Raw genomic sequence first — 18195 nt, forward strand, 5'->3', positions numbered from 1 at the left:
GCCAAAATATTCTACCTGTTTTATATCCAAACTGACTAGATTCAGCCTTTCCCACCTACCCTACAATGCCATTCTATATATATATATATATATATATATACACACGCATACACACACACATATATATATATATATATATATTTGGGATAGAAGAATGGTTAGTGAGAGCTGTGCGAGCCATGTACAGAGATGCTGCCAGTAAGGTGAGGGTTGGAAATGAGTACAGCAATGAATTCCGGGTAGAGGTAGGGGTCCACCAAGGTTCCGTCCTCAGCCCCCTATTATTTACCATAGTCCTCCAGGCAATCACTGTATGACGCATGCGTACGAACAACCATGCTACATGGCAGTGAAACATGGGCTGTAACTGCTGAGGACATACGTAAGCTCGCAAGGAATGAAGCCAGTATGCTCCGTTGGATGTGTAATGTCAATGTGAATACCCGTCAGAGTGTAAGTATCTTGAGAGAAAAGCTGAACATTAGAAGCATCAGTTGTGGCGTGCAAGAGAGACGATTGCGCTGGTATGGACATGTGGTGAGAATGGAGGAGGATAGCTGCGTGAAAAAGTGCCACACCCTAACAGTTGAGGGAACCCGTGGAAGAGGTAGGCCCAGGAAGACCTGGGCTGAGGTGGTGAGGCAAGACCTTCGTACATTGGGCCTCACCGAGGCGATGACTACGGACCGAGACCTTTGGAAATGGGCTGTGCGTGAAAAGACCCGGCAAGCCAAGTAAGATCGTTGCCAGTGCCCCTGGACTGGTTCTTGTGCGGGTGGCACATGAGATGCACCATTTTGAGCGTGGCCGTTGCCAGTACCGCCTGACTGGCTCCTGTAGGATTTTCGAGCGAGATCGTTGCCAGTGCCCCTGGACTGGCTTGTGCGGGTGGCACATAAAAGACACCATTTCGAGCGTGGCCGTTTTCGTGCGGGTGACACGTAAAAGCACCCACTACACTCTCTGAGTGGTTGGCGTTAGGAAGGGCATCCAGCTGTAGAAACTCTGCCAAATCAGACTGGAGCCTGGTGTTGCCATCCGGTTTCACCAGTCCTCAGTCAAATCGTCCAACCCATGCTAGCATGGAAAGCGGACGTTAAACGATGATGATGATATACATATATCCAAGATTTCAAGGGAGAGGAAGATCCTCATGAGATGACGGACGAAGGCTGCAAATCGACTCAACCAGCATCCCAAAAGCAGTGAAAGGCTGCAACAATCCTATGTGAAGGAGAGAGCAGACAAAGAAACCTGGGTTATAAAAAACACTAAGTCAAACCCAAAGGCCTTCTTTCATCATGCGAAAGAAACAGTCTCAGTACGCTGCAAGATAGGACCCCTCTTCCAAAAAGATGGCTCCCTCACAGACAGTCCAACTAGGATCAGTGAGGTACTGAATGACCAGTTCAAAAGTGTCTTTACCACCCCATTGGAACACAGACAAGTAAACGAACCAGTGGACTTCTTTGCTGCCTCACCTATAACTAGTGAGGCAATTACGATGGAATACATCGACATTAGCAAAGAAGATATACTACTAGCCATAGATGAAGTGGACACAAACTCAACTGCTGGTCCTGATGGTTTCCCAGCAATCCTCAAATCATGTAAGCATGCCCTGGCAAAACCCCTCCAGATTCTCTTCCAGAGCTTTCTTGCAAATGGCAGACTGCCAAGCAAGCTGAAGGAGGGAATAATATGCCCAATCCATAAAGGGGGAAGCAGAGCAGATGCCAAAACTATAAGCTTATCTCTCTGATTTCACACATCAGCAAAGTCATGAAAATAACTTGCTGAGTGATACCCAACATGGCTTTCAACCAGGTAGGAGCTGCCTGACCCAGCTCTTACAACATTATGACTGGGTGTTGAGGCAGTTACTCAACAACTCAAATGTGGATGTAATATACCTTGATTTTGCAAAAGCTTTTGACAAGGTGGATCATGGTATGATATGCCACAAACTACGTGATCTTGGCATAGCTGGAAAAGTTGTAGAGTGGTTACATGACTTTCTGAAAGTCTAGCTTATACCTACATAACACACATATATATATATATATATATATATATATATATATATATATATATATATATACACACACACACATTTATACATTTCTAATCAAACAAATGAATCTTACTTAACATCAGTGACTGATTCCATTACATTCATTTCAGTGCAGAGTTTTTTAGTTTGCCACTCAACGGCAGCTACATGTCCTTTTTTCCCTCCAAGAAGCAGGTGTCTGTAAAAAAAAAAAAAAAAAATTTAAAATAAATAAATAGAAAATAAAACTATATAACTCTGTAATAACAGTTAGACTATCTTTTTCACTGATGAGGTTAAATGAGACCAAAATATGTCTGGAGTTGTCACTGTATACTAAGGCTCAGACTTACATGCTGACTGCATTCGATTTTTAATTTAAATTTCATGAGTTGTGTCCCCTACCTTTCTTGACCAGAGTTAGTCATTAAGATAATGTTTCATTCTTCTTCCAATAAGTGTAATTCTAATTAAAATGGTTATAAGAGAGCTGTGGGATATGTTACCTAGTTCTTTACATAAAGAATATTTCATGAAACTATACCAAAGCCAGTACTCTCTCTCTCTCTCTCTCTTTATATATATATATGATGATGATGATGATGATCTTTTCTCCCGCCATGCCTCTGTCTACCCCTCCATCCTCTCTCTCTCTTTCGTAGTTTTTCCTTAAGGTCTTCAGGTTCTGGCTATATATAAATGAGAAACCCATTCTAAATTATCTCGCTGTCATACTACGACGAAATCTCCAAGATGCAGATAAGATAGAGATTTTTTTTATTTATTTACGGCCTCAAACATCTCATAATACCTTCGCGCTTTAGTTTGCCCCCTATTATTTATCTTGTTTCTCTCCATGAAATTCAATTGAATTCAGTTGTTGTCTTAAATTCATGCTTATTCATTTTCTAAGCTTCCTAAATTCATGCTACGTTATATTCTAATCACCCAGAATTCATTGCTCTTTTAAAAATTACGATTTATGCATTGTTGTCTCCCAAATATTTAAAATCTACAATTAAGAGCCCTATCTACTGTCATCCCACCCCCTCCACCGGAAGTTCATTCCTCTGTCATCCCGCCCCCTCCACCGGAAGTTCATTCCTCTGTCATCCTGTCAACCTCGGCTGTCTCCCGGAACCCATCTAGTGGCCTTGGCCATCCTCTCCCCTACCTTTGGGTAGCGCATTAAGGTTGAGAAATGTTTGCAGGTTGTAGGTACTGTTTTGCTTATGAATTCTTCCAATTGCAAGTTTTCTTTTCAGGTACACGACACTGCTTTTCCCCTTCCCAGGCTACAGGCCCACACCCCCAACACCCATACTGTTAGGATTGGCACTCTCAACGTCGGCACGCTGAAAGGTAGATCTGGTGAAATTGTTGAGATGCTTGAACGGAGATGCGTAGATATGTGCTGCATCCAGGAAGTAAGATGGAGAGGAGGTTCTGCAAGGTTCCTCACAGGCAAAGAACACAGGTACAAGATTTTCTGGGCAGGGAACACTGACGGGGTCGGAGGCGTAGGAATACTTCTAGCGGAGAAATGGGTGGATAAGGTAATCGAGGTCGTTAGAGTAAGTGACAGAGTACTTAAGATCAGACTAGTGCTTCATCATAGATTAGCTACTGTCATCTCAGCCTATGCACCTCAACCTGGGCTACCAGATGGTCTGAAAGACCAATTCTATGACACCCTCTTGCAAACTACCTCGTCGACGAGTGACAGGGACCTTCTCTTTGTGGCTGGAGACTTCAACGGTCATGTCGGACGTCGTGCTGGGGGCTTCCATGGCATACATGGAGGCTATGGCTTCGGTTCCCGCAACGAGGAGGGAACCAGACTGCTGGAGTTCTGTGATGCAACCAATCTTATGGTCTGCAATACCAACTTCAGGAAACCTGCCAGTCACCTAGTCACCTACCGCTCCGGCAGACACTCTAGCCAAATCGACTACATCCTCGCCAGAAATAGGGAAAGAGGGCGGCTTATAAATGCCAAAACCTACCCTGGCGAAGAATGTACCCCACAACATAGATTAGTAGTTAGCGACTTTGGGATCAAGGCAAAATGGGTGCCCAGAATTAGACAGGCTTGGAGAAGAAGGGTGTGGAAGCTTAAAGACCCTGCAAACGGACAGAGACTTAGAGACAAGTTACTTGAAGCATTTAACGAAATAGAAGGGGATATAGCATCATACAACGTGGAAGACAATTGGAGATTTCTGCGGGACAACCTGTTGAAAGCCACCGACCAGATTTGTGGGTGGTGTAAGGTCCCCTCCCAACCCAGAGTAACGTGGTGGTGGAACAAGGAGGTAGACAGGGCTATTAGACAAAAGAAACAGGCTTGGAAGGACTGGAAGAACGGTGGTAGCAGGGAATTGTACCAATGTGCCAGAAGGGAGGCTAGGCGACAGGTTTATTTAGCCAGAGGGGAAGCAGATAAGGAAAGATTTGCCAATGTTCTGCGCCGTGAGGACCAAAGACTCGAGGTATTTCGTGTTGCAAGACAGTGTAGGAGAGAGAATAGTGATGTTGTAGGAGAGAAATGTGTTCGCATGGATGATGGTACGCTTGCATTAAATGAGGATGCAAAGAAAGAGGTCTGGAGATGCCACTACGATAGATTGCTTAATAAAGAGAATGAATGGGAGAAAGAGAGCCTGCCTTATGTCGACCCAATAGAGGGACCAGCTATCCGAGTTGATAGTACCAGGGTAGATAAAGCAATTAAGAGTATGAAGACCGGGAAAGCCCCCGGCCCATCAGGAATCACTGCAGAGATGCTCAAAATATCTGGCAGTGTTGGCTATAGCCTAGTCACCCGTATTACGAACCAGGTGATACACGAAGGAGTCATACCCTATGACTGGTGTAGCAGCATCATAGTCAACTGCTACAAAGGTAAAGGGGACGCTTTAGATACAAATAATTACAGAGGCATCAAGCTGTTAGATCAGGTTATGAAAGTTACAGAGAGGGTCATAGCCCAACTAATTAGGGAGCGAATCAATTTAGATGAGATGCAGTTTGGGTTCGTGCCAGGTAAAAGCACTACTGATGCCTTATTTCTAGTGAGACAGTTGCAGGAGAAATACCTAGCTAAGGATAAACCTCTGTACCTGGCTTTCGTTGACATGGAGAAAGCCTTTGACAGGGTCCCCCGATCCCTTATCTGGTGGTCAATGAGGAAACTTGGGATAGAAGAATGGTTAGTGAGAGCTGTGCGAGCCATGTACAGAGATGCTGCCAGTAAGGTGAGGGTTGGAAATGAGTACAGCAATGAATTCCGGGTAGAGGTAGGGGTCCACCAAGGTTCCGTCCTCAGCCCCCTATTATTTACCATAGTCCTCCAGGCAATCACAGAGGAGTTCAAGACAGGTTGCCCCTGGGAGCTCCTCTATGCTGATGACCTTGCCCTAATTGCGGAGTCACTATCAGAACTAGAGGAGAAGTTTCAGGTGTGGAAGCAAGGTCTAGAATTGAAGGGCCTTAGAGTCAACCTAGCTAAAACCAAAATCCTAATAAGTAGGAAGGTAGATAAAACACAAACCCCTTCAGGTAGATGGCCCTGCTCAGTATGTAGAAAAGGAGTAGGTAGTAACTCTATAAGATGTACCCGGTGCAAGCTATGGACACATAAGAGGTGCAGCAACATCAAAGGCAGGTTAACTAGCAAGTTAGTTTTTGTTTGTGGCAGATGTTCAGGTGCAATAAAGACTGCAAACAAACAGGAAACAACTTCTATCTCATTCCAGGGTGAAAAACTAGAGGTAGTCGATAGCTTCCGCTATCTGGGCGACCAAGTTAGTAGTGGGGGTGGGTGCGCTGAAAGTGTAGCTGCTAGAATAAGAATAGCCTGGGCAAAGTTTAGAGAGCTCTTACCCCTGCTGGCGACAAAGGGACTCTCACTCAGAGTAAAAGGCAGACTGTATGACGCATGCGTACGAACAACCATGCTACATGGCAGTGAAACATGGGCTGTAACTGCTGAGGACATACGTAAGCTCGCAAGGAATGAAGCCAGTATGCTCCGTTGGATGTGTAATGTCAATGTGAATACCCGTCAGAGTGTAAGTATCTTGAGAGAAAAGCTGAACATTAGAAGCATCAGTTGTAGCGTGCAAGAGAGACGATTGCGCTGGTATGGACATGTGGTGAGAATGGAGGAGGATAGCTGCGTGAAAAAGTGCCACACCCTAACAGTTGAGGGAACCCGTGGAAGAGGTAGGCCCAGGAAGACCTGGGCTGAGGTGGTGAGGCAAGACCTTCGTACATTGGGCCTCACCGAGGCGATGACTACGGACCGAGACCTTTGGAAATGGGCTGTGCGTGAGAAGACCCGGCAAGCCAAGTAAGATCGTTGCCAGTGCCCCTGGACTGGTTCTTGTGCGGGTGGCACATGAGATGCACCATTTTGAGCGTGGCCGTTGCCAGTACCTCCTGACTGGCTCCTGTAGGATTTTCGAGCGAGATCGTTGCCAGTGCCCCTGGACTGGCTTGTGCGGGTGGCACATAAAAGACACCATTTCGAGCGTGGCCGTTTTCGTGCGGGTGACACGTAAAAGCACCCACTACACTCTCTGAGTGGTTGGCGTTAGGAAGGGCATCCAGCTGTAGAAACTCTGCCAAATCAGACTGGAGCCTGGTGTTGCCATCCGGTTTCACCAGTCCTCAGTCAAATCGTCCAACCCATGCTAGCATGGAAAGCGGACGTTTAAACGATGATGATGATGATGATGAGTACCCAAGACTGAGAGATAACAAATATTAGTTGTTCCATTTTCTCAAATAGAAGAGAAAATTGAGGAATGTAATGAAAGTACATTTCATCAACTTTATTTTTTCTTACTACAAACTGAACATGCACTCATGTCAAAAGGTACCATTAAATTTATCACTAATTAACAAGTAAAACCTTCATACCTTCCATTCCTTGAATAATCAATTTTGTATGGCCCAAAGTTCAAATCTAAGTCAAAGTACTGAAAAAAACAAAAAGAGAAAAGGAACAAAAATCAAACAAATATATAAATTGAAGTACGATAAGGTTGTTGGGAGCAGAAATTAATGAATGAGAGGTGATGGTAGAAAGTTAGGGGACATAACTGATGGTAAAAGAATGTGATCAGAGTTAAGAATAAGGAATGGAGAGGTTCCTGAAAAAGCTATTGGGTCATCCCATAAATAATGCAGTTTCTTATACTTCTTTTATTTTTCAAAATTAAGATAAACCAAAGTCATTTTTTTAATCTACAATGTTCTTCTATCTATCTGGTAGACTTGCAAGGCCCCCTCTTCCATAATTCATTTGTCTGTGACGAAAAATACATTTCCAGCACTGTTCTGACCTCGTCTACAGAATTCATATTTTTTTCCGTCCAAATAATTTTGAAGACTGCAGAATAAATGATAATCAGTTGGGGCAATCATCATCATCATCATCATCGTTTAACGTCCGCTTTCCATGCTAGCATGGGTTGGACGATTTGACTGAGGACTGGTGAAACCGGATGGCAACACCAGGCTCCAATCTAATTTGGCAGAGTTTCTACAGCTGGATGCCCTTCCTAACGCCAACCACTCAGAGAGTGTAGTGGGTGCTTTTACGTGTCACCCGCACGAAATGGTGTCTTTTATGTGCCACCCGCACAAGAGCCAGTCCAGGGGCACTGGCAACGATCTCGCTCGAAAACCCTACAAAGGCCAGTCAGGCGGTACTGGCAATGTGCAGCGAATATGGTGGGTGGGGCATTGTTTCCCATTCAAATTACTCCAGCCTTTGGAATGTCATCCTTGCTGTATGTGTCTGAGCATTGTCCTGATGGAAGAACACCTTTCGTCTTGAAACCAAAACTGGTGGTTTTTCTTCTAGCGCTGACTTAAGCCACTCAAGCTGCTCATAGTAGATCTCCTTAGTTATCATTTGGTTTGTTTTTAAAAGTTCAAAGTGGACTAAATCTTTCATGGTACGTAAAAAACACCTTTTTGAGCATGGCCGTTGCCAGTACCATGTGACTGGCCCTCGTGCCGGTGACACGTAAAAGCACCTACTACACTCTCGGAGTGGTTGACGTTAGGAAGGGCATCCATATGTAGAAACTCTGCCAGATCAGATTGGAGCCTGGTGCAGCCTTCTAGCTTACCAGTCCTCAGTTAAATCGTCCAACCCATGCTAGCATGGAAAGCGGACATCAAACGATGATGATGACTGTATTTCTCTAAGTTTGTCAAACTTGTCTTGTGAACATTGAGAACTTGCTTAAAATAAACAGCCAAAATTGGATGGAACTTCCCAGCAAAGTTCTCAGACCATGGTTTTCAAAATTAATTGATACGTGCGGGTGACACGTAAAAGCACCCACTACACTCTCTGAGTGGTTGGCGTTAGGAAGGGCATCCAGCTGTAGAAACTCTGCCAAATTAGACTGGAGCCTGGTGTTGCCATCCGGTTTCACCAGTCCTCAGTCAAATCGTCCAACCCATGCTAGCATGGAAAGCAGACGTTAAACGATGATGATGACTGTATTTCTCTAAGTTTGTCAAACTTGTCTTGTGAACATTGAGAACTTGCTTAAAATAAACAGCCAAAATTGCATGGAACTTCCCAGCAAAGTTCTCAGACCATGGTTTTGATATGAAGGAAGTATGTTTCACTATAAATATGGTAATGACAGGGTTAAACTTAGGGGTTTTCTTACAATTAGGATGAAACATTTTTGATAAGAGACATAGGGACATGCCTTAATTAAAATATGATATCACAACCGAAGTCTTATAGCATGTCATCTCAAACAGACATTTTATTCCAGCTTTTCTTATTCATAAATAAACACAAATATACCAACCTTAGTGGCACTTGTAATATCAACTGATGCTGCAATAGTGTCTTGGTCTATTAGTCGTATATCACTTGATCTGGAAAAAAATAATTTCCAACATTGCTATCATAACTTAGCTAACTTTTTTACTCTGTATAATACAACACAACCAACATATACTATCTTCTGCCATATAATCACTACGAGAGAATTACCTGTACTAATAGCTACATCAATCTTCACTAATTACAACAACCTATTTTTTATGTCTTTCTAATTATCTATCTTGTGTGTGTGTGTGTGTATTGAGTATCAGGTTGGCTTAGCTCGTCATATTCCTTAAGGTTTCATGGATGTGAAAACATGACCATCTCCTCAGACATTTGAAAGTAAAGTAAAGAAAAAAACAAATTGGCAGTGGATTTATCTGTAGCACAATTCCTTCTTTCCTTTGGTTCTCAACTCCCGATGGAGTTGTAAGGATGCTGTTGTGATACTGTTAAGGGGGCATTTTTAGCCTGGAGAATCTCATCTTTCTCCACGGTCACAATATAAACCAATAAAAAATAACACAAGGCAATGAAGGAATCTCTACCTACGAAATATAGCAGCCAAACCATTCCACAAATTACTCCTTACCCAAGGACACATACAATAATGTAGCCCCAGATACACTGTATATGAATAAAAAATGAGATATAAAAACACATAACAGACTACTCTTCACCAATCGCAAAACACTGCAAGCTTCTATGACAGTTTGGCTTCCTGCTTGGACGGGAGATACCCTTATCTGGCTTGCTCAATTAGAAGCAAATTTTGCAGCAAACAGAATAACAACAGAGGCACAAAAGTATAACATTATGTTAAGTAACCAAACCGACTATAAAAAGTGGTGACTTCCCAATGTGATCACGAAGATAAACCACCACATCATAAAAGTATTGACACTTGTGAAAAATAGATAAAATTTTCAATAGAAAATAGATGACAGTTTCATTACACAAAATTTTATCAACAGAAATATTTGATATTAAATATGTTTAGCCCCTCTATGTTTACTCCCTTGTGGGCAATAAAAAAATAAGAAATATTTGATATTAAAAGTTGAAGGAAAACGAACGCTGAAGAAATAAACAATAATAGTTATAAGAAGTTTTAACTGCACTTTCTAGCAAATTAAAATTATATTTCACTAAGAGCAAAATTTTCTTTTTGATAAGTATAATACATATTTGAATGGAAGAAAATATTAAAGAGTTTGAAATGTCTTATTTTGATAGAGGATATATGCAAGCTTCTATGACAGTTTTGCCTCTTGCTTAGACGGGAGATACCCATATCTGGTTTGCTCAATTAGAAGCAAGTTTCGCAGCAAACAGAATAACAACAGAGGCACAAAAGTATAACATTATGTTAAGTAACCAAACTGACTATAAAAACACAAAAAAATTAGAAAATCATTAGTTTTATATTACCCAACTGTATCTTGTAATAAGAGTTTACTCCGAGCAGACTGTTCAATAGCAAATTGAGTCTTCTGCATTTTATTTATATAGCAATCCTTGTGATATTTGGTTTTGAAATATTTCTGTATAGAGAAAAAAAAATTTTATATCAGGAGATATTCATTGTCATAACCGAAAAAAGTATTCACACATAACATTTCTCACATGAAAAAGGGTTGATGTTATTTTAATAAGGATCTATGAGAAGGGATGACATGATTTCAAAACAGTTCTTTGAGAGAGGGTGATGTAATTTTAAGATGGATCTACAAGAGGAATTGAGGTGACTTTAATATAGATCTTGAAGAGATGATGGAAATTAATATAGAGTAAGATTATACTGAAAGTTTAAAAAGAATGAAAGGTAACTCTCACATTAAAATCCAATGAAGGACTAATCAAACAGCATGATGACTCAGTAAAACTGAAATACCATATCAGCATGGCTGGAGCCTGTTAGCAGATGATGACCATGGAATATGGTGAAAGGGAGTTATGTATCTTGCTATGTACCTATGTTATCTCACCAGTCTAGGGATTTTCATTGATTGATTAAAAAAACTAATGTTGTAGTTAGCAAAACACAAAGTGGTGGATCAGAAGCTGATGTAGGTTTTGACTGTAAGTGTGATACTGTCAGCCAATGGAAATCATTATGATAGAAATGGTGAATTGCATTAACTTTGTTTATGTTGTTGGCATATCACTGAAAATAAGTGTTTCTCCTGCTAGAGTTAACTAAAGTTGTAACAAATAAAATATGGTATGAAGATGATGAACCAGAACCTGAAAACCTTCAATGTGAAATATAGTTTTTGAAGAAGGTGTATCATTCCAGACATGAAAACAATGCTATATCGTGACATATACTTGCTCCAAGAAATGTCAACAGCTGCTAAAAGGTTTCTATTTTATTACAAATGCAAGATTTTTTTTTCTGCTATAGGAAATGATACCACAAATTGAGAATTCTAGTTGTTCTATAACTTGTAGTTGTGAACAGTAGAGTTAAGCAAGCACAGAACAAAGAATATTTTCATTATCTTCTATCTTTTACTTGTTTCAGTCATTAGACCGCAGCCATGCTGGGGCACCGCCTTGGAGAAGTTTCAAATATTTTTTCCTAGTCAAATCATCATCATCATTATCATCATCGTTTAACATCCGCTTTCCATGCTTCAGTTCTTTTCATGCAGAATGTGATAGTCAAAAGCTTCACTCACATTAGAGAAACAATTAACAGGATACGTTGATAAGATGTAGCAATAAGTGCAGCATTATCAGCAAACTAGAAGCCACAGAGCAAGGATGGCATCTGCATGGAACTGAAATTACCACAGACATGTTGCAACAAGAAACTAGGGCCAAGACACAACCTTCCTTCGTGTTGTTTGAAATGTTACATGACTCTGACCATGTCTCACACACACACAGAAGAAACGGCATAACTTTAAGACACAGGTGTGGCTATGTGGTCAGAAGTTTACTTCCTAACCACATGGTTCCAGGTTTGGTTCCCTTGGGTGGAACTTTGAGCAAGTGTCTTCTACTATAGTCCCAGGCCAACTAAATCATTTGGAGTGGATTTAGTAGACAAAAACTAAAGGAGACTTGTCGCATGTGTTATGTGTGTGTGTTTGGATGGGTGGATATGCTTCTTTATTAGGCACACAGGGCCAAACAGAAAGGGGACAAAATACAATGTAGGGCTTTTCTTTTCAAGAAAAGAAAAAAAGAAAAGAAAAAGAAAATTTTGATCAAAAGGGATCGTGAGAAAAAAATGGGGGGGGGGGGTGCAATAGAAAGAGAGAGAGAGAGAAGATAGAAAGACACACCCAAAGACAAAAAATGGCTATGTGGTTAAGAAGTCCCACTTCTCAACCACTTGATTTCAGTTTCAGTCCCATCATGCAACACCTTGAGCAAGTATTTTGTACCACAGCTAAGCTGGCCCAATCCCAGTGAGTGTATTTGGTAGATGGAAGAAATAGGCCCAATGTGTGTGTGCATGCATACATGAGTGGGTGGGTGAGTGGCTTGTTTTGATATTGTGAGCCAACCACAGACAAGTCATACACATGTGGTATGGTTTGTTAGCTATCTTGCATGAAAACATGTTCCTATTTGAAGGATTAGGGGAAATATTTACCTTAATTAGAAACAGGTGATAGTTGGCAACTGGAAGGGTATCAGGCCATAGAATATCTGCTTCAACAACATTCATCTGACCCATGCAAGCAAAATGAGGAGGACATAAAAACGATGATCATAATATGTGCATCCATACACATATGTATTTACACCCATGTGCATCCATACACATATATATATATACTTATGTGCATCCATATACATATATATACTTATGTGCATCCATACACATATGTATTTACACTTATGTGCATCCATACACACACACACATATATATATATATGTATGTATATATATATATATATATATATATATATATATATACACTTATGTGCATCCATATACATATATATATACACCCATGTCCATCCATACACGTATATATATAGACTTATGTGCATCCATACTTATATTGTGTGTGTTTACAGGTTAAATAAGTACATACATATACACATATATACATGTATCTATAGTTACATATATATATACATGTATCATTTTATTACAGATGTTGCATTGTGTCCTTCAAGTCAAGACTCACAACTCTACTTAACAAAAGCTTCACGGTAAATTAGGAAATCATTAAAGTTACCAGAAATACTCACCACATCTTTTGTAGAATCTCCTCGTTTATATTTTTTAAACTCTTTTTTATCAACAGGAACACGTCCTTCATATGGATCCTGAAAGGAAGAATAAATAATCTTATTAATAGTTCCATCAGTTATTGTCCAATAGTAGCAGGGGTATGGAGTCAGGGTTGATATAAATGTAGGAGACACGTAAAATACACCATTTCGAGCGTGGCCGTCGCCAGTACCCGCCTGACTGGCCCTTGTGCTGGTGGCGCGTAGAAGCACCCACTACACTCTCGGAGTGGTTGGTGTTAGGAAGGGCATCCAGCTGTAGAAACTCTGCCAAATCAGATTGGAGCCTGGTGTCGCCTTCTGGTCCACCAGTCCTCAGTCAAATTGTCCAACCCATGCTAGCATGGAAAGCGGACATTAAACGACGATGATGATGATGATGTACCAACACTGACTCTAATTATATGTATGCAAATTATAACATAATGCATTAAAAATTCCAAATTCACAGATACTAATTGGACTGTTTTCTGTACTAAAAGTAATTAAATCAGATCTAAAGACTTCTATGAAGGAGGACTTGCAAAAGGTAAAATTGTTGGTAAATTTTAGATTTGGATTTCTGACTGAAGCCTTATTCTACAGACATATTTCTTTAATAAATTTGAAAGAAATAAATTTTTCAATATTTTACAAGAAAATTTTTGTTATATTCACTTAAATTTTATATTCAAAAGGGATGTGTTATGTCCCTAATAGGGGTTAATTCTTTTAAGTGGCTATTTAACATGTTAACCACCACATATACCACCAGTGATTCATCACAAGCTTTACACAACTGCCTATGCACCACCAGTGGTACAGTTTCATAATTTGGGAAAATACTTTATTCTGTACCTTTGACATAGTTTCAAGGACATTTGAATAAGATGGGTGCTAAATATTAAAATTTAATTATGAAATATTGTAAAAATGCAAAAAAAGTTACATTAAACATAATTCTATAGACATGCATTATTTAAAAGGGTTTAATAAATAGACTTATTATATACATCATCATCATTTAACGTTCAATCTCCATGCTGGCATGGGTTGGACAGATTGACCAGGGCTGGCAAGCTGGTAGGCTGCACCAAACACCAGTCTGATTTGGCATGGTTTCTATGGCGGGATGTCCTTCCAAATGCCAACCACTCCGAGAGTGTAATGTGTGCTTTTATGTGCTGCTGGCATAGGAAACATTTGCGTGACACCAGTATCTGCCACAACTACAATTTTACTTGGCTTGATGAGTCTTCTTCTCAAGCACGACATAATATCAAAGGTCTCAGTCATTGCTTCCATGAGGCCCAACACTCAAAAGGAGCTTAACTACTTTGCCTCTGTGAGGCCAAACACTTGAAAGGTGCTTTTTACATGCCATTTACCTGATGCCAGCATCAGCCACAACTACGATTTCACTTGGCTTGACAGGTCTTCTCAAGCACAGCAGATTGCCAAATGGTTAATATAAATATGATAATATAAGCAAAAACTAACAGCTGAAAACCAAAAAAAACAAGCTGGATGTGCAAAGGACACTGTATTAGATTTAAGAATACAGAATGAAAGGAATTATGTTTCACACATTTTTGTGAAACTGTTTGGTGTAAATTTTAAATAAGTGCTCTGTCTCTAAGCTTTATATAGCTTCAAATAAAGGTTACTTTCTTGTGTTATGCCAACTCATAAGGACCAGTTTCCTGGTTTCCATGGCCTATAAATTCCCCACCTGGGCAGGACACCAGTCCATCAGAGGATTACTCATTTTTGCCAGCCGAATGGACTGGAGCAATGTGAAATGAAGTGTTTTGCTCAAGAACATAATACATCACCCAGTCCAGGAATTGAAACCACAATCTTATGATCATGAGTCCAACACCCTAAAGCCACATCCTTTCACTATATAACTTTAGGTCACACCAAGTCTAAATGTGACATTGGAGAGACAGTTTGTTGTGGCCGCAAGGTCTGACATAACTTTCCCAGTCACAACATATACAATCATCCTAAAATCAATATCTCTCATGCTCAGTCTAGAAACCTGAGAAACACACACACAAAATTATCAGCCGGACCAATAACATTATTAAATCCAAATGCTATACTGTGTTGGAATGTACATCACTAATGATAAGTAGAAACATGAAGTGTCATATTTTAAAATAACCATCAATGTATCATACTTAATGTAAATACATTGGTGAAAGGCAATTTATTGTAGTATTTGTCCCAGAGATATTATCCCTTATGGACATGCTGTTTTTAAACACAATACATCCCTAAGAGAAGTTATCTCTGGACAAATACTGCAGTAAATTGCTTTTCAATGATGTATTTATATTAAATATGATACATTGATGGCTATCTTAACTGAATACTGCTTCTATTGCATAAATGGATCGTCATATTTTAAATAAATAGGGTGGTTCTTTTTGTCTAAAATATATGCTTTTGATGTCTAATATATTTTACATAAAGAATCACAACATATTTCCCATATAATTAACATCACACAATGATACTGCATATAAATAAACATACTTTTTTCTTCCCAAACACTCTATTCCTGAAATGTTGTACAGATGTGTTTGGTTGAATTTCAAAAATTTGTACATTACTAGAATCCACAGAAGGTAATTTTTCATAATTTATTTCGTTAGAACCTTTCTTTGGTGACTTTTCTTCCGTGGGCTCCATTTTGCTGAAGATAAAAAAAGAAAATATATAATTAAAACTATGCACAAATCTGTCTATTTGTCTCTATCTATCTATCTATATTCCATTTCACAAACTTGAAGAAATAGATAGATTCGAATATGAGAGCTCTATTGAAATTTAAAAGAAAGTAATTTTTTAAATTTTTGTTAAAAAAATCAAAACAAAATGGAATATTTCCGTAAAATTAAATACAGAATGAGGAATATATAATGTGTAAACATTTTTATGCGGTTCTACTGTAAATATACCCTACATTGGTACTGGAACTCTCAACTTATTGATTATTTGATTACATTACAAGGTGGTTGAGTATAACTCACACACTGAATACTTAACGTAATCGACAGGTGTTATACGTTGGTAAATACTTTGGTTTACAGAAAATTCATACGAAAGTTTCCCTATGTCAAAGCTATCAAAAGAAACAAAACACTACTGGTTATCATTTTATTACCCACACTGTTATAGATATGCCAAAGTTAATGATACATACAATTAATATAGTAATTTCTAACTTTACTGGAAAATATTCGTGAATTTTTGTTTTTTCTGTGAAAACTTAAATAGGATCGAATATCAAACTTCTGGGCGGAATCCAAATCGTTAAGTTAAATTATTAATATTACCATATTTGATGGCATAAAGACGTAATAAAAAAAAGTTTCCCCGGGTCCATAAGCTTTAATGTATTAAATGTTTTTTTTCCTGAATACATGCGGCTGAAATCGGAGTACGTCTAAATATACCGATGCGTCTTTTATGTCATCATTGTACATTGTTCTTCTAATTCTATTCGCATCTAGGATATCGTATAAAACTATTCAGTATGCAATTAAAAAATGAATATCTGTTTATATCAGTATTTCCTGACCAGAACAGATATTTTAAGCGACACATTAACATTAGTTACGAATTATTTTATTATAACTTCTTAAGCTATTTAACCGCTATAGTTCAGATAATACGAAATGATACAACAATACACTGTCCAAATTTTTTAAAATTATTTTTGTATTACGGAATTAACTTGTCGATTACATGATCGGTAAAAAACTGAATTGCCGTTGACACTGAACGAAACATTAGATTCGTGACAGGAAAACGATTAGTTAGAATTGAAAGGTCTTTCATATAAATTAATGATCAGTAATAGTGTTTAGAAGCAAGAATTCAAAATATGATGCATATTATAAAATCTGGACTGACTTCTGAAAGATATGAAAATTTAAACAAGAAGATAGTTACCTACACGTGTTTTCCACACGACACACACGGTGTAATATATTTCCGGTACACGTTTAAGGGGAGGTTACTCCAACCTCTTTTAAACACTTCCCACTGTTCAGACGTCTCAGTTTGCCGACCAAGTTCCATTCACAAGGTATTGATCAACTCAAAGTTATGGTAAATGCTTACTGAAGGTGATGTGTGTTGGATCGAAACTGAAACCACGGGGTTGCTAATGGAGCTTCGTAACAACCTCGTAGCCATGTCTGCTAAGGACATGTTATGTTTTAGTGAAGCCCTACTGAAATTGTTTCTACATTGCTTTCGCTAGGTTACCATGAAACCAGGAACATTTCTTTGAGGAATGGAAGATGAGTGTAATGGTACTGGAACATTTTAAAGATTATTAACGGCAGAAGTTAATAAAAAAAAAAGTTCACCGAAATGAAAGCGGAATCTTCAAACTAGCTTCAGTCTGGACTTGAAAATTAGACTTTGGTCACCGGAAGCAAATATTATGTCGCTCACCTATTCATAGCTAACAATAAAATCTTGAGTCAATGTAAGCTAATGTTCTACGTTGGAAAATTTGGCAGATAACGTATTCAAATTGATAAACTTTGCCGTGAATTCTAATTATTGGCGAGTATGCATAACGTTAGGATTCACTTCCCAAGATAGACGAGCGAATTCATTTTTTTTTTTTGTTGGAAGCCAAACAATAATTTTTATTACATATATTACACGTATGTATATGAATAATACAAAGCCACATTAAGATACAAACCTTAAACAATAGTCATGATTCTTCTATTATATAAGAAAGACAAGGAAAAGGGGGAGAGGAAAGAAAGAGAAAAACAATGCCGCACCAAGTGCTTCAATTTGTCGCACACCATAAGGTTCAACGGAACCTACTGAAGCATGCCAGCACGCTTGCAGCATTACTATTGTCTTACCGTCTAAATGCTGGTCGTTTTGCTCGTCACACCGAGCTAAATCTAATCATTAAGCGGGCCTTGGGTCTGATTAATATCCCCTCAGTTTTGGAGCCGGTGGGATTATCCAGAAGTGATAGAAAGTGACC

The 18195-nt window shown here is 39.2% G+C and overlaps 1 protein-coding gene across 3 annotated transcripts in view; it reads right to left on the bottom strand.

Annotated features, from left to right (window-relative positions):
• LOC106879985 (WD repeat-containing protein 46) overlaps positions 1–18195 on the bottom strand; it is a 30558-nt gene extending 12363 nt beyond the window's left edge. The window contains exons 1-7 of one of the 3 annotated variants that reach the window (XM_089350227.1): positions 18068–18195; positions 15705–15864; positions 13140–13217; positions 10353–10465; positions 8902–8971; positions 6980–7038; positions 2148–2252 (exon numbers count right to left, since the gene is read on the bottom strand). In XM_089350227.1, coding sequence (XP_089206353.1) covers positions 2148–2252; positions 6980–7038; positions 8902–8971; positions 10353–10465; positions 13140–13217; positions 15705–15860 — 581 coding nt within the window. In that variant the 5' untranslated portion in view covers positions 15861–15864; positions 18068–18195. Of the gene's footprint in view, positions 1–2147; positions 2253–6979; positions 7039–8901; positions 8972–10352; positions 10466–13139; positions 13218–15704; positions 15865–17126; positions 17271–18067 lie in introns of those variants that run through there. The other 2 variants (XM_089350215.1, XM_089350224.1) reach the window with 2 other exon arrangements.

Source organism: Octopus bimaculoides, chromosome 1, assembly GCF_046866305.1.
Source record: "Octopus bimaculoides isolate indiv1 chromosome 1, ASM4686630v1, whole genome shotgun sequence".
Taxonomy (NCBI): domain Eukaryota; kingdom Metazoa; phylum Mollusca; class Cephalopoda; order Octopoda; family Octopodidae; genus Octopus; species Octopus bimaculoides.